The sequence below is a fragment of the Aythya fuligula genome, chromosome 16 (assembly GCF_009819795.1).
Source record: "Aythya fuligula isolate bAytFul2 chromosome 16, bAytFul2.pri, whole genome shotgun sequence".
Lineage (NCBI taxonomy): Eukaryota > Metazoa > Chordata > Aves > Anseriformes > Anatidae > Aythya > Aythya fuligula.
The window spans coordinates 2,976,011-3,001,263 of record NC_045574.1 but is presented as its reverse complement, the minus strand read 5'-3'; the positions used below and the strand labels follow the sequence as shown (position 1 = coordinate 3,001,263).

The 25,253-nt window shown below is 53.1% G+C and overlaps 1 protein-coding gene across 2 annotated transcripts in view; it reads left to right on the top strand.

Annotated features, from left to right (window-relative positions):
• The window catches only part of CBFA2T2 (CBFA2/RUNX1 partner transcriptional co-repressor 2), a 59,100-nt gene that overhangs the window by 30,331 nt on the left and 3,516 nt on the right, over window positions 1–25,253 (top strand). Inside the window, exons 1-10 of one of the 2 annotated variants that reach the window (XM_032198447.1) lie at window positions 10,432–10,469; window positions 10,877–11,020; window positions 14,288–14,529; window positions 16,738–16,827; window positions 17,332–17,513; window positions 18,147–18,400; window positions 19,165–19,250; window positions 20,390–20,585; window positions 23,177–23,245; window positions 23,633–23,823. In XM_032198447.1, the coding sequence (XP_032054338.1) occupies window positions 10,903–11,020; window positions 14,288–14,529; window positions 16,738–16,827; window positions 17,332–17,513; window positions 18,147–18,400; window positions 19,165–19,250; window positions 20,390–20,585; window positions 23,177–23,245; window positions 23,633–23,823 (1,428 nt within the window). In that variant the 5' untranslated portion in view covers window positions 10,432–10,469; window positions 10,877–10,902. Of the gene's footprint in view, window positions 1–10,431; window positions 10,470–10,876; window positions 11,021–14,287; window positions 14,530–16,737; window positions 16,828–17,331; window positions 17,514–18,146; window positions 18,401–19,164; window positions 19,251–20,389; window positions 20,586–23,176; window positions 23,246–23,632; window positions 23,824–25,253 lie in introns of those variants that run through there. The other variant, XM_032198446.1, reaches the window with a different exon arrangement.

The window sequence follows — 25,253 nt, the reverse complement described above, 5'->3', positions numbered from 1 at the left end:
GGTGCCCACGTTGCCCATCCTTGAGGTGTTTTAGCTGCCCCTCCTGGTTCAGCTGCGCTTGGAAGTGCAGCTGAAAACCTGCAGTTTTGCTCCCAAAAGCTATCCTGGTTATGAGCGACTTCCCTCCTGGTGTGCTGGAAGTCGGAGGGGGATTTAGGTGGCAGTCTGCAGCCAGGAGCATCGGGGCTGCAACATGAGGATTTGCTATGCTGGACACATTGGTCAGAAAGATCCTCTTAAGGGTGGGTGGGAGCTTCTGTAGAAACAGAACAGCCTCGTGCCGGTGCATGGGCTGCCTGCTTCTCTGCTTCAGCCCCTGCAAAGCAGGCACAGGCTTGCCAGGAACCCAGCGGCTCTGCAAACATCAGCTGGGACGGAGCACGGTGGCCACGTGTCTTGATGCAGAGGCAAGTGGTTTGACCTCGATCTCTTTCATTTGAAACGGCATGTCTGCAAGCACGGAGGTTAACAGTGCACCAGCAAATGAAATGGACCCTGCTTGACGTGAGGTTTTTCCCAAAGGGAGCTTCCCGGATGACTGATCCTGGGCAGGCAAGGATTCATCACGTAGTGAGGAGAGAGGAACCGCTGGTGGGAAGCCCTTAAGCAAAAGGGCTCACTGCAGTGACCTAGAAACAGCATCTTTCTCAACATCTGCTAAATTTCTTACAGAATTGGCTAGAAAATCACTTTCTCTTCCACAACTTTATTTTTCCTACTCAAATTAAGATCTGGGGAATAAATGGGCAGTGAAAAAGTAGGGTCAGCAGCCTGGTAGCTCAGAGCAGGCCATTGTGGCTTTTTTTCTGCTTCCAGCAATGAACCAAACTCACAGGGTGGAGGCTGCAGGATCTGTCTGCAAGATAGATGAGCTGTCCGATGCTCCCTGCTACAGCCTGTGCATACCAGGCAAGGTGCTTGGGTTGGGAACATCACTCTCAGTGCTCACCCGAACGTTTTGCAGCAGCCCTGCACAAAGAAAGGGCTGCATCGGCGGTGAGCGCTGCTGCAGCGTCGTAGCCGAGGCCGGGATTTTGTTCAGCCTCCTAGGAACAGTGCTGCAAAATCACAGCCCTGCTGCTGCAGAAATGCTGCCTGAAGGTTCCCTTCCCTGGGTGCTGCCGACGTTGTGCATGCCCTGCTCGTTGTGCCCGTGCCAGGGTGAGTCCGTCCTGCAGCTGGAGACGGCCTCCATGCCACCGGCCCCACACGGGCTGCTCCGTGGGCTGCTTCTCCTGCCGGGGCTGCTCCTCAAAGTCTGCACCAGCATCTCGTAATTTTCTGCAGCGAGCCCATATAAATCAGCGGATCCGTTTCTATTGACTATTAGGAGCTGTGGAGAGCCCCTCAGAGCTAATTAGTAATAAGAGGATGCCAATTAAATGCTGCTCCCTGGGCTATACTGTCACTTCTCCGATACTGCTGCGTTGAAGGGGAAGGTAACAAAATGGAGCTCAGCGCATATGTATTCCATCTGGGAAGCAGGAGAAGGGTGGAGCCGCTTGTTAAATGGCAAGCAGTCCAAGTTTTAAAAGGGTTTATGAGTGCTAGATAAAATCATATCCTAAATGCGGTCTCAAAGCCTTTGCAAAGGTAGAAAACATTTACAAAAGTTTGAGCTTGCTTTAGTGACTGTTCTCCTTTTCGGGTCACCCATTTACAGGTATGGAAGTTGTATCTTTATCTAGTCTGTACTGTTTAATGTAAGCAGGAAGAAAAAACATTTCCACACTGCAGATTATAGCGCAAAGGTGTTCGATAGAACCTAGGGGAATCCTCATAACAAATGAGTTTCATTTACCTTCAGCAGATCTTAGCCCAGCTTTGTTCTAAAAGCAGTGCTTGCACAAGTTTTGAAGGCAGTCTCACCCATACCGAAGGTTTTGCTTTGTGAAACTCCAGTCCTACCTTAACAGACGGGAGGATGAAATTGATTTCGTGCTGTTAGTACCCTGTGCAGCAGGCTGGCTTCTCCAGAGAGGGCTTGTGCTGAAAGCCCGCTAAAACTGGTGGGCATTGAATAGGTACCAAAAACCCGGCCGCTAATTAGGAGTAAGAAGAGCTTTGGGGTTGTTCTAAATGGGTACCTCTGTAACCAAGACGTGCTCCTGAGGAGCATGGAGGAGGGGGAGGAAGGTTGCAAGACCCCAGTGTTGTGCTGGGGGCTTTGGCCTTGCGGCACAGAGGCCGCCTTGCACACAAAACGGAGGCTGGAAAGAGCAGGCCTTTGGGGACAAGCCCTTAAAGCCAACTTCTGTAATGCCCTCATGCCAAAAGATTGGCAGAGATGGTAGAAGTGCTCATGTCACCCCTGTAAAGTGCAGATAACTCAATTCCTGCTTTCGCTGTGCGCAGCGTTGGCTATAAGTGAACCTCGGCCTCTTTGTTCCAGACACGACCTTTCTGTGTATGAACCAGTCCCACAAAATGGTCATTTCAAAAACACAAAACCTGACACCAAGCTGTTGCTCCGAGACTCTTTCTAAGTCGTATCCCTTTTGTACTTGTTGTGTCTGGGCTCCGCCGGGCTCGGGAGCTGTTAATCTTCCTCGTGTTTTCTTCCCCGTGGCAAACGAGAGGCAGATGTTCCCATCTGGAGAGCTCCACGCCCAAACACAGCCAGGGTGCTGGGAGGGCCGTGTGGCGGGCAGGGACTTCTGGGGACTAATTCATCCCTGGTTGTCAGAATTGTCTGGCTGGTTAGTTTAATTAGTCTCATTAGTTGCTTGGACATTGCTCAAATGCAGTTGGCCCTGATGAGGCCCTGGTTATAACCCGGCCGGGTGGGCTGAGCCATGCCGGGGGTGGCTGGGGGGGAGTGCTCTCCTGATCCCCACAGCGCTTTCCTTTCCACCTTGAAGGCTAAATCCTGGCTGCTGCCTTGGTTTTGGTGCCAGGGAGCTGAAGCTCGGAGCCAGCTCCTGATATCCAAGTCCCCGAATGTGTTTGCTGGGTGTGAGCTGTGCAGGGAGGGCAGGGATGGAGACGGCTTCTTGGTAAGCAGCCCCAGCTCCTGGGAGGCTGCTGAGCCAGGTGTAGGTGGCTGTGCGGCCAGCTTTCACCGTCTTAGTACCTACTCATAGGATCATAGACTCGTTTAGCTTGGAGAAGACCCTTAAGATCACAAAACCAACCATCAACCTGCCAACACTGCCAAGTCTGCTGCTAAATCATGTCCCTGAGCAACATTTCCACTTGTTCCTTGGTGTGGGGGTACCATGCTGGTTTATTTCCTTGCACAAGCAAGGCTATGAGAATTTGGGGGCCCCTGACCAAGCCTGTGGGGGATTTTAGATGCGATAATAGCTCGTGGGGTGGATTTCTGCAGCCCTTGGTTTGCACCACTGGCTCCGGTATGGATCCATCTCGTCTGGCTGGGAGCAGAGCAGAGGAGAATTGCTGCAAAGTCCAACCTGGGCTACTGATGAGTCTGTAGAGTCAGGAACATTAATAGGTTTTTATAAAAATCACTGAAGGGCAAGACAGATAACGATCTGCAGTCTGCCTTCAGGAATAAATTATTAATCTTATTTCCCTTATTAACTGCTTTCTGGACTGGTTGCGAACGATAAAATACTTTGCTCTTTCAAGTTCTCCTATCCAAGCTTCGTATTGAATTGAGATTTAAAGTGAAACAGCTGTGTGTGGGAGAGAAATAGATGGCAATGGAGCTACACGCGTTTATTTTTGATTTATAAAATGCCTGTCCCAGACTCAGCAGCTCCCTCCTGAGCGATGCGAGGCTCTCCTGCGAGGTGCCGAGTCCTCTCCACTCCCACAGCATCTCGCAGATCAGGAGCCTAGATGTGCTATAAACCCAAGCAAAACAGTGTAAAAATAGGCTGATGGCGTTGAGTGGAGGAAGTATCCCTGCAGCACCATCAGCTACCCGCTGCCACAGATGCTGTAGTATCGTCTTATACAACTCGGCGTGGGGGCAGGTGGACAGGAGCGAGTGGACTCGGCTGACCACCGTTGCCACCGACCCATTTCATGCTCCTGTCCCCCAGGTCTGGCTGTAAGTTCTCATTTATTGACCCAAGGAGACCTCTGGAAGCCACCCTAAATGCAGATAGATGTCAGTAGTCGTGTAGCAATGTAACCTCCTAACTCCAGACCTCTTCACTCTCTGTCTTCCCCCCCAGTGAGGACTTAGCCCACTCCTCCTCGTCTTCCTCGGGCTGCTGCATCAGCTGCCTCGTTTCTGATGCTTATTTTCTGCCTTTCCCATGCAGCACTTTCTGATGCAGTGATGCTGCAAAAAGATAAAATATTGGGTCTTTCCTAGGCGCCGTGATTTCATTTTGAGCTTTGGGGAGCTGCCTGGAAGCAGGTGATGGAGAGATTGCGATGGAGCAGCCGTAAGCAGCGTCTGCTAAAGTCTGAGTAGCAGCACTGTTGCTTTGCATGCAGATGAGAGGTTATCTGCAAGCCTTGGAGAGCCGCAAAGGTGCTCTGCAGATGGCTTAGAGCTGTCAAGGGGAGGGAAAGGCAACCTTAGAGCAGAGGGAAGATGTTAATAAAATTTAAATGTAATTCTTCCCATTTCTCAGTTCCTAAATGTGAAAAATATTAGCTTGGTGGAGACTGAAAACAGATGGTGAGCAGTTGGAGCAGATAAGCATGTTATTCAAAATAAACATTCGCCAAAGCTGGGGAGGTGGCGAACCATATTTCATTTCACCCTATTTACATTATCGGGTCAGGTTACACTGATGCTGCCTCTTGTTTGCATTCAGATTATCAACAGGGAACCCTGCAAAGCAAGCCTACTGCAGCGGGCCCTTGTAATCACAGACACGGTTGGGCTGGAAGGGAGGTTTTGGGGCCATTTCCCTGGCCTTTTCTCCCAGACAATATATTAGGTTCGTTAAAGGAACTCCCCTAGACCATCAGGGTCGTGCCAGCCACCGGAGAGGGCACCGGGGTCCTCAGCTTCCCTGTTGCAAATGGTCTCTGTTACCATTTAGACAAGCTTTGTGTTGCTTTATCCTAAACCTGTGACTTTTACCCATTTAAATGGGGTAGGGGGGAGGGGGAATGAGCCTCTGCTTCAAAGGGCTGTTTCTAGAAGTGCTCGTCTGGCTGACCTGTAGGCATTTTGTAATTTACGCCTCTAGTCCGAGCGGTCATCTGAGGTGCTAGGGCCAGTGGAAATGGAGACGCATCTAGAGCGTGGCTCGTCTCACCTGCTCTGATGAATATTTTAGGATGGGCTGAGCTGCCCTCGCAGGTCTCTGCCTTTCGGTGGGCTCCAGAAGGTGCCTGCGTGGCCGGCTCTGAGCAAGCGCCCGCGTGCCCCACGGCTCTGTCCTGCCAGACCTGACCTTGGGCTCTGCTCCGGGACAGCAGCCGGGGAGGCAGGTCTGAACCTGGGGATCTTCACTTTGAGTGGCTCTTCAGGGTGGCTCTTCAGGTTTGGGGCACATTCTGCCTATTCTGTATGAAAGGTGAAAACATTTGCTCCAGTTAAACCTCTCAAAGTCTCGTTTTGCGACTGCTCTCTCCACCCTGCAAGCTGCAGAAGCAAAAAGCTGGCTGTGCGGCACCGTGTCCTGTTCACTGTGCTTCTTCCTTATTTCTTCCAACGCGTTTCATGTTTTGACTTCTACAGAAAGCTGGAGCACGCTAAGCTAGAGTGCCTGCACCCACCGAACGGCTTTGTGAGAAACAGTTCAGGCTCCGTGCAGCTTTTGGCAGGAGGAGCCACAGCATCGGTGCCAGGGCAGGCAGGTTCCTCCTGCCTGCTGAGCCGGCGACAGGGAGCCAAGGGGATCCTACACCTGCATCAAAAACACCTGGAGATACCAGTGTCTGTGCTGGGTGTGCCCCCCAAACGCTCAGCCACTGGCTTAAATGGCTTTCCTGTGAAGGAGGAGGAAAGGCTTTACCCTCCTGAGCTGGCAGCAGGGGTAAGAGGCAGCACATACAGCCTGTGCTCACACGGGGTAGCTGTATGGTGGTGGTTGTGCCCCTATAAACGTTATTATGTAAATTGGTATAAAGCTCTCCGTTCTCTGCATCATATCGGTGGCTGTCTCTCTTCCTGTGCCCTTTGCTCTCTGCAAGCTCGGGGCTCAGCTGCTGCCACCAGATGAAGGGTTCTGCTTTTGCATCGCTCTGCAGAGCCGAGAGCAGAGCGCCGGGCTGTCCGCCTGCCTCCTCGGGCTCCTCCTGGTCCTGCTTTGCTGGGAAGGTAACGCGGCATTTTTCTTTCTTTTCTTTACTTAGTTTGCTCTCTAATTGCTAAAGGCACTTAAGAATTAATTCCAGTTCCAGAGTATTTGAGATGGTCCCTAACGCGTGACTATTTTTACTTGTGCCTTTTTCCTTTTCTCAAACCCACAAGCACGAGGAGATTAATAAAGTGGCTTCTTTATACAGTTTACAATGGGAGCAAATGCTAGCCATTCTTCTGAGGTTACCTATCATAGCAACACTCTCTTTATACTAAACACGACAGCCAGAAGACTTCTTTAAAGAAAATAAACCCAATGAAATCTGTCTGGGTGTTCAGGCTGCCTGCTCCAAGGCATGTCCCTGCGTCGTACAGCTCAAGCCTTGGTGAGCAAGGAGCAGGGCTTCTCCCCAAGCACCACTCGGAGCCCCGGATTTTCCCCTGATGGGTGCAGCTTGGCTCTTCCTCCTCTCCACGCAGGGGACCTCGTGGTCTCTTGTACACCTGGGTCCGTAACTGGGACGCAGTATGTAGGGCACGCAGCATAAACTGAAATATGCCTACAGCTGTCCCCGAGCCAGCCAGAAGCTTTGCAGCATCTGAAATCTGGAACTCCGATCGCTGTGAAATCTGCTCTTCAGACTTCATCAGCTTTTTGAGAATATGAAATTCTCGCACCAAGCCAAGACTAAAACAGCATCTCCGTGCTCGGGTTTTGCTTTGCTCCAAGTGAATCATCTCCCCATGTGGAGCTCCGGCACCCGCCCCGCGTGGCCGCGGCGCTTCGTCCTCTCCCCAGGTTGACATTTGCTGTTTCTGGGCGCCAAGTTAGCGCGTGGCGCTGCGAAGTCTTGCTGGTTGGCAGCTCGATGGCACAAGCGTCGTGCCATAAACACATCCAATCTGTGTCCTGCAGGCTCTGTTGGAAAAATAACGACACAACATTTGTAAATGTTTCAAAAGGAGATGCCATGAGAGCAAACCTTCCAGCCCAGTCTCCTTTGGCAGGGGCAGCGGCTGTGAGGAGCCCGGGGTGGCTGCGCATCCAGCACCAAGGTCTCGGTTGGGGTTGGAAGGAAGCCTTTTTGATGGAGAACCCATCAACATTTCCAGTGTAGGCAGATGTCCTGAGACTCGGAGTATTTGGTCATGGACACATCTTGGTGGTGTGACCCAAAGAGCCCCAGTGGCACTGAAGCACAATTTCAGGTGGCTGACGTGCTGGTGGGACCTGCAGGCGTTTTGAGGAGCTTCTCAGCATCCTCTGTGCATCTGGATGTTGCCGTTGGTGAGCGAGTAAATATATCCAAATGCTGAAATGGGGAAGGAGGAGTGGGGGAAGGCGCCGTGCCTCCAGGGACAGACCCGCTGGCTCGTCTGTAGCCCTGGGTCAGCGGGAGGCTGACTCCAGCCCTCGCTCACGGTCTGCTTTGCTCACGTGACTCTCGTTAAATGGATGTGTTTGGACTAAAAATCGGGAGTTTTAGAAAGATGGTTTTTATCTGCATTTATAGATGCCCCGGGTCATTAGCAGGAAGCTTTTAAATTTCACAGCCCTGGTTGCTGCTCGCCTGTCTGTCAGCGCGCCTGGAAGAGGAGCTGTTGGCTCCTCCCGGGGCTCGGGTTCGGAGCCTCGTGCAGTAAACCCCTCGTGACGGGGTTTATTTCGGGGGAATAAACTCCATCTGACTTCCCCCGCCCCTGCTGCAAATTAACTTAATTAGCTCTGCTTTCTTTGCGGGTGCTCCGGCGCCGTATTTAACGTGCCCTAGGACTGCGTTAGGAGGAAGGAGTTCTCCTGAAGGATTGGGCTCTTCCCCAATGGAGCAAGCGAACTCAGGCCAGGCTCTGACTCTTTGGCTCTCCTGCTCCATTTGCTTAGGGTGGGAGGAACGAAGGGGGTTGTTTCCTCCTGCCCTTGCCATGATGCTGCCCGCTGGGGTGTTACCTGTGAGCACAAACACTGGCAGTCTTCCTGCGGCAGTGTGGTGGTAGTTGTACTAATGCTGTGTTTGTGCACGAGTGTGGCCGGGCACACCAGTGCCAAACCACGTGTGAGTGGGACCAAACGCCCTGGAATAATTGGCAGTATGGTGTTAGTATCGGTCTTACATTACTGTGTTAAAATTGACTGTAGTTTCCCATGGCTTTGGTATCTCTCTGCTTTGTTCGCGGTAGCAAAGCCCAGCAAATGTTGTTTCTGGAAGGCAGGCTGAAGCGAAGACACAAACCTGCTACCGTGGCAGCACCACGAGCACGGGTTTCACCGCGATTCCAGCCCCACCACCCCAGTCACTCCAGCTGTGCTGAAGTGGCAGGAAAACACGGGGCCTCAGCATCCAGCCAGCGCTGCCCCTGCCTCCCCCAGACAGCCCTGCAACCAGAAAAAAACCACAAGGAATAACAAACTGAATTTGTTACCTCGCTGGCTTTAGCAGGGACGTGCCCTAGGGGAAATAAAGCAGCCAGCTCGTGCAGGGCACGCGGGGGCAAGGCAGGTGCTGGTGCCTCGCCGAGAGGATTCCTGGCCAGCGCCGTGGCTGCACTCCCAGAGGTGGCAGCTTCGTTGTCAGGAGTGGCGGAGCAGCAGGTTTGGTGCTGGTGTTCTCTACCTGCTCAGTGCTTCTCTTTATGGGAACGCAGCATTTAATAGGAGCTGCCCGAATTTGAGAGCTGGTTTTCTTACAGCTGGTAGGTATTTGTAAGAACAGCAGTGCTGTGTGGCAGGGGTGTGTTTCCATGCCACCAGCAGGTGATTACAGCACGCGGTCTCTCTATCAGCAGTTTGAAGAGGCATCACCTGCCCTTAATTACAGGAGCCAGCTGTCCCAGGCACAGGCCAGGACGGTGGCTGCCCTGCGTTGGTTTTTCCAGTGGTGGATTTGGAAGCACTCTCTTTCAGCAGGCGATGCGGGCTGTGCAAGGGGCAGGAGCCCCAGGCAGATGCTAGGAACGACCAGCACCCGTTCGGCAGGGGCATCGCGCAGCGGGGAGCTCGCCAGCAGAGCTGCATGTGGTGGAGGAGACCCGGGCAGAAGAGCCGTGCCTGGCAGGGAGGGGGCACGCACGTGTCGCTCTGCTGCCTGCCTCCATCCCTGCAACACGCTGCGAGCTCCTCTGGCAGCGTGCTGAGCAGCGACGTTCGCTTTCCTGGGAGCACAAACCCATTTTGCAGGTCCAGATGTCTCTGCTTACCAACAGCAGTCGAAGAAAATTGCTCCATTTCGCCCTCTGCGAGCATCCAAACCTCGCAGTTTCATCTCTTCTTGGCTGGATTGAAGGGGAGCTCTCCCACTAGACTCCCGCCGGCCCCGCTGCTCGCCAGTGCCGGGTGCTGATGGGTGCACCACATCGAGCTGCTCCTCTGGGCCCTTGGCTCCATCACCCAAAAAGCAGGTGGCCCGAAGCGTGCACACAAGGGGAAGAAGGGAAAGGGAAAGACAACTGGCAGCCCCATCCCTCCCCACACCGCCCCCAAACCAGGGCACAGATGGACATGCTGGAAACCTGTCAACGTTTTTGTGAAGGGCATGCTGGAACGCAGTCACAACTCATTAGTGAGCTAATCAAACGAGACAGGCGTCGCTCGGAGGAGCAGAAAGTGGTCAGCGCGTTGCCGAAGGGATGGCTCGCGTCGGGTGGCCCCGCGCTGCTCAGCTGAGGTTGCGGTGCCCAGTGCCTCCTGGGGAGGTTTGTGCTGCTCTTCAGAGATGCTCAGGCTTCTTTTATAGTGTCAGAAGTATTTTCCTGTCTGGATTTAAAAACAAAACAAAACAAGGCTTGCATTAGCACCTATTTCTGTCTTGTTTCCTTCCGAGGATGAGTTTGGAGCCTGATGCTGGAGCGAGGAGCACAGCCACCGCGTCCAGCTGAGCTGCGTTAGAGAGAGAGAGACCCCACACAGGAGAGCGGCTGCAGATGCCTTGTGTTGAGTTGTTTTCAAGACACTTTGACAATTTCGGTACCTTGCTGGTGTGGATGCCACCCTCCTCACAGCTCAGACCTGGCAGAGGTTTTGGAGAAGTCACCTCGGGGCCGGGCGCAGCGGACACGGGGCGGTGCGCGCTGCCTGGGCACCCGGCCTTCGGCAGCAGGCGGGAGGCGAAGGGCAGGGGCCGTGGTTTCAGCTGGGGCTGGCGCTGCCTCCAGGCACCCGTGTGCTTCCTTGTGGGCCAGGAACTGCGTCGCCGCGCGGGCTCGCTCATGCGTGTGTGTGCGGCCGCGTCTGTGCAGCGCGGGGAGGCTGCGCTCGGCGTTCACGAGGGAGAGAAGGGGCAGAAATGCTCAATTTGTGAGTTTGCTTTTAAAAACCAAACGTGCAACCAACCCGTGAGCCATCATGGGCGTACCTGGGAGTACCGAGGGGATTTAAAGGACGAGGGGAAGCAAAGCAAACAGGAAAATGTTTGTGGAAGCGTTTTTGGGCTCGAGGGGTGAGAAAGTATGGTTGAGAGACTTTGATGGTGAATATCAGCATCCCGAGCCTGTGTGCCAGGGTCTTGGGGTGACCACTGCACCCCAGGTGTGTGGCCACCTGCACAGGTCCATGCCCTGCTCCTGTCTCTATGCAGAGCAGCCGGGCAGGCTTGTGTGACTGTCCCTCCTTCCATCTTCACCACCACAACTCTGCTTCGCGAGCTCAGCAGGGAAATCCTTGTCTGTGACTGTCAATAACATTACCACATTCTCTTTGTACAGTTGCTGGTGAGAAGAGGGTGCCAGTGATGCCCGGATCGCCCGTGGAAGTGAAGATTCAGTCCAGATCCTCTCCTCCCAACATGCCGCCGCTGCCCCCCGTCAACCCCGGCGGCCCCCGGCCCGTGTCCTTCACCCCAGCTGCACGTAAGACACCAGTAACACTGCTTGTCCACGAGACTAAATCCAGCGAGGAGGGAACTTGGCTTGTAGAAGTCACTAGTGGGGTTTCAGCTGCTTGCCAGGGCCGCTAGCCAGCATGGCGAGCATTGGCAGTGCCGTGTGGTGGTAATGGAGCGAGGGCTGGGGGCATCCCGCTGCTTCACTGCTTACACAGGATGTGTGATGGGGTCTGTAATGTTCCCCCAGCACCTGCCAGCTCCTCCCTTGGCCCCAGTGCTGCTGCAGTCGCTTCAAGTCACTCTCCTTGCAGGTGCAGCCCTGATTTCTGCAGTGAACTCCTTAAGAAATTGAAGTTTTTTATCAGGTTGGCTTCAAAGGAGCCAAGAGCTGGGCTTTTCTCTGTATCTTTGGAGGAGTTAATTCCCACTCTGCTGTATCTTGCTTTGCAGACAGCATTTCTGCAGCTGAGATTAGAAAGTTTTCGTCTTTTAATTTCCCAGCCTCAGAAATTCCTTGCTGTCCGTCCAAATTCTCTTTTCTCCCTGCTTGCTTCATAATCTTTCCTAAGAAGCTGCAGTTCATCCTTGCCCTGCCCAGCCGCAGAGCAGCCTCATGCCAGCAGCTTCCTTCACCTAGCTTGTTGCTTGGAGGTGGCTTCCCCAAACAGCCTTTTCTCACACCCTAGAAAGAGCACAAGCTCTTTTTTCCCCCTTATACAACATTTAAGCCATCATCTCTTAAAAGCATTATTCCAGAGCAAAGCCATTTTATTTAACATTTGGGCTTGAAATTATCTTACCCGCACAAGTGGCACATACATATTTTTCAGGCTCTGCCTGCCTTTTGTTCCCCGTGCTGACAGTCTCCCTAGCTGGTTCTGTGTTGCTTTGCTATCCACGGTGGTGTCTGGGCTATCTCACAGTTTCGTGTTGGCAGGGGATTTCGCAGATTTACAATTCAGCCTCTCTTTCAGGACACTCACTAATGTATTGAGTGATGCTGGCAATAACGCTAATCACTGGGTTATCCCGCCAGACACGTTGTCCCCATCTTTATACACTGAGGGTTTTTTAATGGCTCTCCTTTTGCGAAGGCAGAAAAAGACCATTAGCAAAGTGACAGAAATTAATTTTTCCAATCAGGTTGTTTGACACACTGTTAAGGCCCAAGTAGCCTGAATCTGCTGATTCCAGATGACTTAATTGCCTCTTTTCAGGAGAGATGAGAGCTGCAACCTGTAATGAAGTTTACTCTTGCTTTTTAACTTCTCAGCTGTGCCTGAGGGTCTTGGTCAGAGCCAGGCTGTGTGAACCCTGCCCTGCAAAAGCCCACAGCGTGGGTAAGCGAGGAGGAGCACGCTAGAGGAAGGCTTTGCCTGCGTGCAGGCAGCGAATCAGTAACAGAAGGCTTGGAAAAACAAGGAAAGTCTTAAGCTGTTCAGTACCTAAAGCAGGTTTTAATGGTGTAGCCCTAGGCGATGACTTTTCCGTTCCTCCTCACACCTGTAATTCCACCAGGGTCTGTGTGCTGTCTCCCCAGCCTGCTCTCGCTTGCTTCAGCTCTGCTTTCTCATCTGGAGCCCAGGACCTGGTAAGGCTCCGTGGTCTGTGGCTGAGCAGATCCTGGAGATAGGCAGGATCAGATAACTGCCAGCTGCTCTGCGGTAATCCAGTTTGCAAGAGGGTCAGACAGGGTGAGCCTAAAAATGCTGAGAGCAGTTACTGGAGCTGCGTCCATCCAAAGACAGCCCCGGCTTGCTGGGCTGCCACAGCAGCGCCCGAGTTCATCAACTGCTGCCTCCTGCCCTGGGCAGCCCCTGCAGCCCCTGCAGCCCCTGCTCCTTCCTGCCTGCACGCAGAGCAGCCCATGCTCTCCTCCTCCTTCCTGTGAAAGAAAAGAGGAAGAGAAATAGAGAATGGGGCAAAGTGCCTCAGCCGCAGCCTTCAGAGGGCACAGAGCTGAGCGGCCCGCCTCTGCTTGAGAGGAGCTCCTCCTGGGTGGCTTTGCCCCACGTTTATAACGTTTGTATCATGAATTAAATGCTCATTATGAGTATTTGTCCTTTCAAACCAGCTCAGTGCTGGCTGCTACACCCCTTATTGCTAATCCTGTGGGTGCGTGCGGTGTCTCTGCGGGACATCTCTGCTCCTTTACTGGCTCGGGGAGGCCGGTGTGGGCAAGAAGTTCCCAAGTGGCATTGATCCATAGCACAAGGCGTGAGCTCATTTTGCCTTTACACCTCTGCCCTCACAATCTGAAACGAGAACTTACCTTCACTTCATCGTCCCTGTGCGTGCAAAGGGACGTGTCTTCGTTATGCCCCCAAAAAGCCTTTCACCCCTTGGTTAGCACGAGCCAGCTTTGAAGGTCTCTTCAGCCTTATCTTTCCCTTGGATCTTAACTGACTGTGGTTCATCTTCCCCGGGCTCACCACGGCAGGTCCAGGTGTGTGGAGCCTGCACACCCTCGGTGTGCCCCAGGGCGGTTTAACTGCTCGGCTACGTCCCGTATTTTTCTCTGAAAACCCCAAACCGGCGGTGTTCTTCGGAGGAGCCAAGAAGCAATCTTTGTGAGGCTGCGGTGGGAGTTTTTGCATCTCTCACGTGCTGTGAAACTTCAGGAGCAGCACACGCCTTCCCCCGCCCGGGCATGCCAGGGTGCGAGGGCAGAGCATTGGCTCTGGTGTCCTTCAGCGCTCGCCTTCACAAAGTTTTTGGGTCTGGGCTTTTAAGGATAACCCAGTGCGTCAGCTAAATCTCTATTTAGATGGTGTACTTTTCACCTCTAAAATTCTGGGTTTGTGTGGAGTTGGGCCCCAAGCGCACAGCTGCTCTCCACCGTTTCCCAGACACGACTTCAGATTGCACAACGGCAGCGTGGGGATGTCAACAATTTATTCTAATCCCTCGCGGACTTCCCAAACTTCCCCAACCGAAGGCTGTTTCAACATGCTTTCTGCTTGGAGGAGGCGAAGGCGCAGATGGGACCAGGTTGGGAAAACAAGCGTGTTTGTGAAACACCCTGCGAGGCCCCGGGGAGGCACGCGGCTGGGCACATGGGCAGGAGGAGCCCCTCGGGACGTGCCGCCAGCCCCCCGCAGCACCTGAGCTCCGGTGCCCGTCGGCAGGTCCCGGGCTGCGGCGAGCACTGCGGGCTGCCCATAAATGATGTGGCCGGGAGGGATGGTTGGATCGGCTGGGGCGTTGCTGGTGACCATCCCCATCCTCTTAAACAGTAGCCCTTGGGGACGTGCCCACCTCACACCAATAACACTTTTTCTCTGCCTTGCAGTGCCCAACGGGATAAACCATTCCCCCCCGACGCTCAATGGGGCACCGTCCCCCCCCCAGCGGTTCGGCAACGGCCCTGCCTCCTCCTCCTCCTCCTCCCTGACGAACCAGCAGCTCCCCGCCACCTGCGGGGCCCGGCAGCTCAGCAAGCTGAAGCGCTTCCTCACCACCCTGCAGCAGTTCGGCAACGACATTTCTCCGGAGATCGGGGAGAAGGTCCGGACCCTCGTCCTGGCCTTAGTGGTAAGCACGGCCAAGCACGGCCCCGCGGAGCCACACGGCGGCCGGGGGGGCTTTGCTGTGGCAAAAGCATGGTAGCGGTGGGATCCTGGCAGCCGCCACGTGCCGGCGTTGCACAACCCCGTGTGTCTTTACAAGCACGGCTCCGCAGTGTTTATGCTTTCTGGTAAACTCGCTGACTTTTATTTCTCGTCTTCAGTGGGTTTCAAAAGCTACTTGGCCGGTTGCGTTGCTTTGACATGAGCCCGGCTGCAGCTGAACCTAAGGAAACCCAGAAGATTTTGGACTGAACTTGATTACAAAAGCTGCATGTCTGGGGCTTTTTGCCATCCTTGCTGGAAGCTGTGGCTGTGCTGTGCTTCCTGGTTAGCTGTTTTGGGTGAAGCTTCCACACAGGTCAGAGGAGACTGCAGTTTTCTGCTAGGGAAACATTTAATTCCTTGCACCCCATAAGCCTAGAGTAGGAGGGATTTACAACTTCTGGAAAATTGGTAGTTGGAAGTTGAAAGCTGCTCTGTCTGAGAGCACCTCTGACTGCAGACCACTGCTTGTGCACCCGCTGTGGGTAACTGGTGGGCCTGTCATGCCCAGGGCCCCATCCTATTTCCTGCAGCTCTGCAGTACGGTGTGGGGGCGTTGAAAGCACATCTTTCTGAGGGGAAGGAGGATGCTGAATTTTGGGGCTTCCGGAAATGCCGTGTGGGGGTAGTGTCTGCATCTACCCCTTTCCAAAAGTCCAGTTCTAAGTCTGGAGTGTGTGGAGAACCTCCTGATGCTTCAAGCATTTCAGTTCTGATACACGGTGCTGGGCCCAGTGTATTTAATGGGCTTCTTTCCTCTTTATGGGCTGTCCCGCGCAGCTTAGCGCAGCCCCACCAGCACTGCAGGGTGAACCATTGCCGAGGTCTGTAGGAGATGGGAAACGTGCTATTGCAGCTGGAGGCCTCAGCTTCTGATACTCTGCTGCTTCGCCTGCATTAACAAAGAAATTGGTGGCTGTGCAAACTGTCATTCGGTCATACTCGTGTTTAGGACAGTCTGAGGGTGCAAAGACAAAAAGGGGCTTGGTAAATAACACCTCTGTGCAGCTTTTGCCCTTGGATTTGCAATAGCTGAGGCTATATAGCATGCACAAGCAGTAGATGTATAGCCTCCTGTCCCTTTGCATCTTTGGAGAGCTGAAAGCGTCCTTCAAAAAAGAAAAGAATGGGTCTGGCTGCAGGATTGTATCTAAGACTTGCAGATTCACAAATTCACTGCTAGAAATGGCTGTGCAGTCTCTGTGCGAGCCTAGCCAAGGCCCTGGAGCACAGCACCATGCCACCAGCCCAGCTGCACCATCACCCAGCACAGCTCCTGAGCTGGTTTCTGCTTTTTGGCAGGCTTGCTCTTGAGGCTCAGTGCACAGCAAATGGGGCTGGACTGCAGGCACAGAGTATTTCTGCTTCCCAGATTGGCATGGGCAGAACAAATGTGAGGCTGGATGCAGCCTCGGGTTTTTACAGAACTTGAGCACTGGATGCAAAATGCTGCCTCCGAAAGCAGGCAGGCCTGTATATTTCCGTGGGTGTAAGGTAGTAGCTTAGCTTACCACTTTGGAAAGGAAATGAAAAGCTGTTCATGTTCCCTGCTCATCCTTCTCACCCCTGACAGCAATTACTGCTGCAGGGACGAGCGTTGTAGGTGCAGTGTATCCAATGCTGCTTGTCCAGGGAGTGCACAGCCTAAACAGCCTTGGGGGAGCCCGTGCTGCTGGGGTGAGCAGCAGGCTGGCAGTCGCTTTGTGGGTGGCAGATAGGTGAGATGAGCTGAGCTGAAAGGGGGAAAGGAAGGAAGGGGGAAGGAGAGCAGCTCAGAGCAGCTGGAGCCACTGCCTGGCTCCCCTGGCTTGCCCCAGGCCACCTGGGCAGGGTGCAGGAGGTGGCAGCTGGGTCCCACTGCCTCCAGAGCAGGTCCCTGCCTCCCACCCCAGAGCTGGGAGCGCCTGGCTGCGTGCCATGTTCACGCCTTGCCTGGTGTGGTCGATCTCCCTGCTTTCTGCTCCGTTGACCTGAGTCTTTTTGGCTGTGCTAGGCGGGATCCGATGCAAACGTTGTCAGTCCTGTCACGGCAGATGCAGTCTCCCTTCCAGTTCTGTTCATTTTGAGCTGTTTCCCAACTGTCTAAAAATAAGAGCAAATTGTCATTTCATTTCTTAATTTCTTTTCTCAGAACTCAACGGTGACAATTGAGGAATTTCACTGCAAGCTGCAAGAGGCGACGAACTTCCCCCTAAGGCCGTTTGTGATCCCCTTTCTGAAGGTGACAGTGAGCTGGTGGGGCTTGCTAACAATTTGTGTGTTGGTCTGTGCTACTTGGCAGCGTGTCACTAGTAGCAAAGCTCTCATTTCAAGCACCAGAACAATTTTGTTGAAGTCCAAGACAGACTGCGCAGACCATAGCGATCGCCATGTGCGACTGGCTCACGGAGAGCTAACGTTGTAATGAGTGCCACGTATGTCTGCTTGCGTGTCAGGGATAAGTGAGACAAACCAAGCTCTGTGCTGCACCTTCTCATCCAATAATCTGATTTGCCAGTGCTCAGATCTAGAATATTTGGGGTGTTGGCACAGGGAGCGTGCCTGGAGCAGCTCGGTGCTGTGATCATGCTGAGATCACACAGGCAGATCTGCACGGCGCAGGCATCCCAGGAGGGAACGCACTGAGCGGGGGCCCAGGCTTCACCTTTTATTGCTCGCAGGGGTTTTGTGTACGGAGCAAATGCCCGTGCAGCCCGCGTGAAGCAGAGCCCTGCCTGTTTTCCAGGCCAACCTCCCTCTGCTCCAGCGCGAGCTGCTGCACTGCGCCCGGGCTGCCAAGCAGACGCCGTCCCAGTACCTGGCACAGCACGAGCACATCCTGCTGAACGCCACCACCGCCTCCCCAGCCGACTCCTCCGAGCTGCTGATCGAGGTGAATGGCAACGGGAAGAGGCACAGCCCGGACAGGTAAGAAGAGCTTGTACCACTGCCAAGTTCCTGAAGACGTGGGTTTTCACAGCAGCAAAGGCGAAACGAAATTTGTAGCGGCGTCCAGGGCCAAACTGTAAGATCTTAGCACTCATAACAGCTATGTGAATGAGACAGTGCTGGCTGTCCGTGGCTGTAGCTTCTCCTCACAGTACTCCTGCACTGAGAGCTCAGCTGGGGATCCTTTCTGAGGGCTTTCAGGCAGATTCTGCCCCAGAGGGACTAGTTCAGTAGATGGTCACTGAAATACCTGGGCTGGAAAGGCGGAGAGTGGCGGCACTGTCAGTGCTAGGAGGGATACGGCTCATTTTCACTACTTTTATTCCAAGAAGAAGTTGTTATGTAATTATGTGGAGCACACATCAAATTTATAAAAACTGTGAAATCTTAATTTGGTCATGCTTGGAAAGATGAATCACAACACTCAGGCATTTTGAACTTTTTTTTTTTTAACGAGGTCATTTCGTGGATTTGTTCCCAAGTTGAGCATGTTTGGTTTAGCTCCCTGCTTTTACCCCCCAGTAAAATCATCATTGCCCCAATTCTGCATCTTTCCCTTTCTGAGCACGTTGATGCGGCGCTAACGAATCCTGTCTGTCGGTGTGCTTGCAGAAGAGAAGACAACAGCTTCGAGAGAGAGACGCTGCCGACGGAGCCCCCGGCCAAGCGGGTGTGCACCATCAGCCCCGCGCCGCGGCACAGCCCAGCCCTCAGCATCCCCCTGATGAACCCCGGCGGGCAGTTCCACCCCACCCCGCCGCCCCTCCAGCACTACACCTTGGAAGACATCGCCACCTCCCACCTCTACAGAGACCCCAGCAAGATGCTGGAGCACAGGGAGATTCGGGACAGGCACAGCAGCCTCGGTGAGAGGGTCTGACGGGCTTAGGTTGTGGGAGCTGCGAGGTCCAGCAGTGGAGCTGAGGAGTCTGTCCCTGGTTGGCCCCTGCTCAGCCACTCACACCTAAAGCTGGGTAATTCCAGGCACGCCCCAAAAGATCAGAGTAAGGAATTCAGAGAAAACCTCTAGCATTGAAAGGTTTGAGAGCAGGGAATTCAGAGAAAACACCTAACGTTGAAAGGTTTGAAGCAGGAAGGCTGAGAGGCAGAGCGGGTATTTCCCTCTGTCTGTATAAAGGATGGAGCCACCGAGGATGAGGAGGAAGGACCTGGTGTTTGTTCTGAGCGTAGCCAACCCAGCAGGCAAAGATGATGACCATGGGAACAGAACGGAACTTTTCAGAGGTGACTCAGCCAGGAGCTGTGTGAGGCCTGGAGAGAACGGAGCTTGACCCCCTCCTCTGTCCCCAGCCCTGCAGGGGGTGTGTAGGTGAGCTCTGTTTCCAACAGGGCAGCCTGAATCACCAGCTCTGAGCTCCTACGGCTTTATAAAAAGGGAACTGCCCTCCCAAGCGAGTCAGGTCCAGTGAGGGGACTGTAGCACTTCTGAGATGGTGACACAAGCAGGGGTACAAGCACCAGCATGCAATTAGCCTTCTCTTTGGGAAGTGTTTGAAATCACAGCTGTACATGGTTAGAAATGCAGCTCTGTTTGTTGCTTCAGGGCCACGTTACCTCTCCAGCTCTGAAAGGTCCATCTAACCCCTGTTGTGGCTGTGGTTTGTTGCAGGTTTGAATGGAGGGTACCAGGACGAGCTGGTGGACCACCGCTTGACAGAGAGAGAGTGGGCTGATGAGTGGAAGCATCTGGATCATGTAAGGAGCACTGGGAGCTGTGGGAAGCTCTGTGGGACACAACCCAGCACTCACCTGCCCCGATCTGTGATTTTCTTCTTGTTGGTACCATGTCCAGACTTTCCAAGTAGATGAGCAAGCCACCACAGGAAGGTCGATGGTGGGGAGGGCAGATAGGAGCAGTAGCAGTGTCCTGGTAGTTTTCTTCTGCCCGTGGGCAGTGGAAGCCAAACCCAGCCTGGACTCAATGCTTGAGCGGGGGAGTTTCTCCTTTAGAGCATGGCTGTCAGAGCAACCAAGCCCAGCCTTGTCCCTATAAAGGTCTTTTCTGCAGCTGCCCAGGCCAGCACTGTACCACCAGGCATGCAGATGTGTTATATGCAGCAAGTATATGGAATTTGCAGAATAACCAACCCCATCATTATTTTTTAAAAGCTTTTTTTCCTGGGTTGCCAGCCTTTTGTGGGTCACAGCTGGGTATGGACAAGAGTTGGTACATCTGGCAGACCCTGTGCAGAGCCTGTTGTTCTGCACTGAGCAAGGCTGCTGGTCCAAGCTCTTCACTGGAGCATTTTCCCTACAGAGAGGGGATTGAAATTCAGCTTTAATCATAAATGCAGAGGGTCCCCGTGCTTGCTTATACCCAAAAGCTGATGTTTTGTGTGGGTGTCAAGCCCTATAGCTAAATGTGGTGAGTTGGGATGTGGCTGTAGAGAGCTGGTACCAAGCCCAATTCCTCTAGGTCAGAGACAGACGTGTCATAAAAGTCACAAAAAACTGTCCCCTGGCCAAGAGTGCGTTGCAGGGACACACTGTTCCCTTAGGGACCGGTTTGTTCTCGCCTCCACCTTCAGGAGCAGGGCCCTAAAGCTGTTCAGCCACACCTGATGGTGACCAAAGCCCAGCGGTGTGGGTGTCACCACCTCCCTCCCAGCTCGTGCTGTGTCCAGGCTCACCTGCACTCCGTGTGTGGGTACGGGACCCACCTCAGGGGCCTGCTCGGGCCCTGCTCCCTCTGCAGCGCCGCGCTCAGACCCCGATCCTCCGCACGGACTCACCTTCCACCTCCCCGGCACAGCCCCCCGGGTACCTCCAGCGAGAAATCCCGGAGCAGCCCTCGTCGGCAGGCAGAAAAACTGAAAGCTGGTCCTTCCCCGCAGGCGCTGAACTGCATCATGGAGATGGTGGAGAAGACGAGGCGCTCCATGGCGGTGCTGCGGCGCTGCCAGGAGGCGGACCGGGAGGAGCTCAACTACTGGAAGAGGCGCTGCAGCGAGACGGCCGAGACGCGCAAGGCGGGCGGCGAGCTGGGCTCGAGGCAGCACAGCCCCAGCAGCTCCGACTCCATCAGCAGCGGTAAGACCCGCCTCTGGCTGACGTTTCTTACTACCTGCTGTGCAGAAAAAAAAAAAAAAAGAATGTGTGCAAAGTTTTAATTTCAAAAGATTCCATTTTAATTGTGAACTTTTTAATTTACCAAAAAAGAAAAAAAAAAAAAAAAAAAAGCTAATGATTTCTTCTTTCCAGCATGGTGACCAAATGCTGGCTCTAAAACTCTTTAGACTGATAATGAGTTGTTAAATAGAACATACTGAAAAGATCAGCTTGACTTCCCTTAACGAAATTATAGGGAAAAACTCACGCTGGTAAATCACTTTCTGTGATAATTCATCTATCATCGTGGCAATTTTGAGCATTACCTTGTAGATGAAAAGCTGCCATTACTCTCCCCAGTCAAGAACACAATTTTCATTGGAACCCAAACTATTTTTGACCTTGAAGAATTAAAAAATAAATAAATCTCGATCAGTGCATAACTGTTCTCAAAGCTTTGAAGAGAGACGAGTCATTGACCGCGTGGCAGCTCCTGGGTGAGCTCCTGGAGCCAGCGCTTGCTGAAGTGTGAAGGCACTTTTTGGCAGCAGCTTCTGCTGGTGCCAGGAGAGCATCTTCCTCGGCTGGGTTTGGTCAGCAGGTGCAGCTCGACACCAGGATCCTCCAAGGCTGAGAACCCAGCTGGGCAGGAAAAGTTGTTGGTTTCCTTCCTCTTTTGCTTCCAGCCTGTCTTGCATAAAGGATTTTAAAGGGCAGGACCTGCTAATTCTGAAAATGCTGGAGGCTGGTGTAAGAGCTACTACTACTTCTAGTTCAGGTTTTAAATGTTTTTGTTTTTTTTTTCCTATCATGAGTCAATTAACTTCATTGCAACTGAATATTTTTTCCCCTCCAATAGGCAAGGGCTTTTTACCCTTCACAAAATCCAAGCTCAAGGTGCTGATTTTATGCATTTGGATGGGAATTCTAATCTCCATCCAAAAGCATTTGCTGCAAGTGCTGGGAAAAAAAATCTCATTCATTCAAAAATGAAAATACATGTTTTCTACCAGTAATAATAAATGTCAAACTCAAGATGTCAATTTGGTGTAATACAAACAAGTTGGGTAAGTTACATAAAGAGAGCGAGCGAATCTTCCTGCATGTCAAAAGAGCACCTGAATTTGGGTCCAGCTTAGATTTAGCTGCAATTGAACAAGTTTTGGTAGTTCTCAGGCAGTGAGAATGAGTATTTCGTAGGAAAACAATAACAAGTACACGAGAAAAAGCAACTAAAATAGAATATGTTAATGAGCATTTGCTGGTTGCAGCTTTAAATCTTAATTTACCCTTAGGGTTTTAACTCAGTTTGATTTCAGTCATAGCACTTCTAAACAGAAGCAACAGGGAGGATTGTGTATGTGGAAACTTCAGTGTGGGAGCAAGTGCGTAAATGGAAGGAAGAATAAATTAAAAAAAAAAAAAATCCTGCTTCTAAATCAGCCCTTGCCCTGCTTTGGGAATATCATGCAGATCTGAATTTCAGATTTGAAATTGTGAATGGCTTTTAAAGTTTCACCGAAAGGAGGTAACTTAATTTTTGGTTAAAAATAAATAAATTCTGCAATAGCTTGACGGCTTCTTTTAGAACAATTTTAGAACTGTGAAAAGCGCAGAGGACAGGAGAAGCGTGCAGAGCTTGAGGTCAGGGAGATGAGCCCAAGCACGCTGGGCTCCATCTGATTGCTGAGGGTAGGGACCCAAGGAGCACGGCCAGCCCCTAGCCCTCCAGCACCTGGGTGCAGCACAGCCCGTGTACTTACAGCCCTGTGCTGCTGAAGGTGGCACCATTTCTGGTTTTATCGGGAGCCTTGTTGATGTTTTCTCCCTTCCTTGGAACCTGGAGCCAATTCCAGGCTCTGTTGCTGTTGCGAGAAGGTGCAGCTAAATGTCAGGAAGCTTCCCCGGACACACTGCAGACTGCCACGAGCTTAAATAACCTCACAGCCCTTGACATGAATCAGCTTTCGTTCTGCCAGTGCCATCTGACCCTTCAGAAAGTTCCTCTGAAGTGTTAAATAAAGAGATGTGGATAGAAGACAGTACAAGGTTTCTGTGTTTAGATCCTCGTATGAGCGTCCCCATCTGTCAGGTTGGCTCCCTGGGTGCTGGGGAATGTATACACCTCTCACTGCCAGGGAGCTTGCAGGACGCTTTGTCCATCCACTCGAGTCTTTGAATTGCCCCTGGGAATGAAAAGTGCTGCCTTTAATGTAAACTGCTGCTCCTATAGATTGATGTTCCAAGCCAGTGGGCAGTGCAGATGTTTGATGGCACGTATTTATAAGTATTGCTTGTTGTTATAAAGTACCGGGAGATGGAAATGGGTTATACTGCATCATAAATTATGCAGGGCGCTAATTAAATGTTGTAATTTATCATCCAAGTGTTTGATGAATGGCCCTAACTGTAGGAATCCTTTGTTTCAAGTTTTAGCCTGTTAACCCAACCCTGCCGGGCCGCTGTCTGTGCCAGGTCCCCAGACACAGCCGGGCATTCCCCAGCCACCCCGCGGCCGGCCGTGGGCTGGGATGAGGCTCTGCCAACCTTTCCCCTGTCCCCTGTTCCAACAGATTCGTTGCGGGAGTTCAGCAGCAGGTCGGGAACGAGCTACGTCACCGAGGAGATATGGAAAAAAGCTGGTAAGTGTTTGTTAGGAACCTTGGCAGGGGACGCTGCCAGATCCCTTGAGGTAAACACAGATGCTGCACGTTGCTCCGCAGCGACTGGAGAAGGCCAGCTGCAGGAAAGCCCCGGGATGTGCACATCTGGCTGCCCGCACCCCCGGCCCCGGCTTTGCCAAGGGTGCTGCTGCCTACGGTGTCGGCGGGGAGCCCGCGGGGCCGAGCCTGGCTCTGCTGCTGGCGGGAGCAGCCGTGGCAGCAGCGCCAACTGAGCCCCGTGTCCCCCACTCGTGGGTGTCCCAAGTCGAGAGGGGCCGCGGCACTGCAGCTCCGTGCCCCCGTCCTGCCCAGGCTGACATCGCCCCGAGGCTCGGGCAGGCTGCTGAGGCTGCTGTTCCCTTCCAGAAGAAGCCGTGAACGAGGTGAAGCGCCAGGCCATGTCGGAGGTGCAGAAGGCCGTGGCGGAGGCCGAGCAGAAGGCCTTCGAGATGATCGCCTCCGAGAGGGCTCGCATGGAGCAGACCATTGCAGACGCCAAGCGCCAGGCTACTGAGGACGCTTTCCTTGTGATCAACGAACAGGAGGAGTCTACGGAGGTACGGTGCCAGGGCTGGCCCAGCTGCGGGGACGTCCCCAGCGGGGAGTTTCAGGGACTCACCAAGGCCCTGGGTCCTGCCCAGGGGTGGCTTGGAGCCTGCAGGTCCCCCATCCCTTTTCCCTTTTAAAAGCCTCTCCCCGGTCAGTAACTAAAAGGATGCACTGATACTGTAAAAAAAAAAAAAAAGAAAATTTTAGGTTGTATTTTATTGGCAGAGGAATCAGCCTAAACTGATTCCCCTCTGGAAGAGCCCTCAGGTGCAGTGTGGTTGTGTGAGGGCCCAGCTGCGCACCGTTAGCTGGACACGGGGCAGCCACCAGGGATTTCTGTGCATTTAGAGAGCAAAGAGAAAAGGGTGCTGGTGGGTACGGCTTTAAAACAGTGCAGGGTAGAAACTGGGTCCCACGAGAGGTCAGAGTTACTCATTTCTTGATGGTCTGTAATCACACCCTGCCTTGGTGCTGACCAGCGCGGTGGATACGTACTGCCTTGGACCTTGCCAGTTTGTGAGCTCACAAAACACGTGCCCAGGCAGCGTGTGGTAGCTTCTCTCCAGAAACAGGCCCTGCAGTGCTCTTGCTCCTCTGATCCCATGAGATCAGAGAGAAACCTGTGTGGGGGACAGCTGTCCCTGCCCTGCAGAGGGCTGGTGACACCTAACGAGGTTTTTGCATCTCAGGAAAGAAGGGAGGGCTCCTGGTTTGTCATAGCCAGCGACACCTGCTGAGTGGGTGTCTCAGGGAATTCCTTTCCACCCCTCAGTCATTAATTATCACTCTCGCTGTCCTTTAACTGGAAACACATTTCATTAAGTTTTGGAGATCTCAGCTGCACTGAGCACAAATTGCTCGGTTAATTCCTGCGCTGCGATGTCATGGCCACTTGTGGCTGCCTTACTGCTTTCATTTCTCTGCACAAATGCTTTGGGCTTTGTTTCTGCTGACCAAAAATCTGATGGGAGTGAGGGCTTCGTGTCGCTTCAGGCCACATGGGCAGTGAATCTGGTTCCCTTCTCCTTCGGGGCCTGGGACGCTCTGGGCACCCCACGCAGCAGGAGCCATGTAAGCATCAGGTGTTATTGCAGCAGTGGGCATGCTGTGAGACTTCCCCTGAAATCACTGAAGGACAGATGCGGCAGTCAGTAAACACATGATGGGAGTGGGTGGAACTGCTGGGGAAGAAATGAGATAAGCAATGAGCTTTCTGTAGGGGAATACCAGGGGAGCGTCCTCCGGTCTGTGCGTCCCCCTCGCGGTGCTGCTGCACAGGGGGTGGGAGCAGTGCAGGACCTTGGGAGTCGAGTGAGCACCCCGTGAACCCCACGTCCCTGGCCTGTTTCCCTAAGGGCCCTGTTCACAGGCTGGCGTGTGTTCTGGCATGCCGGGGAACCTTGGGAATACGTCTGAAGCCGCTGCTCCAAGTGCAAAC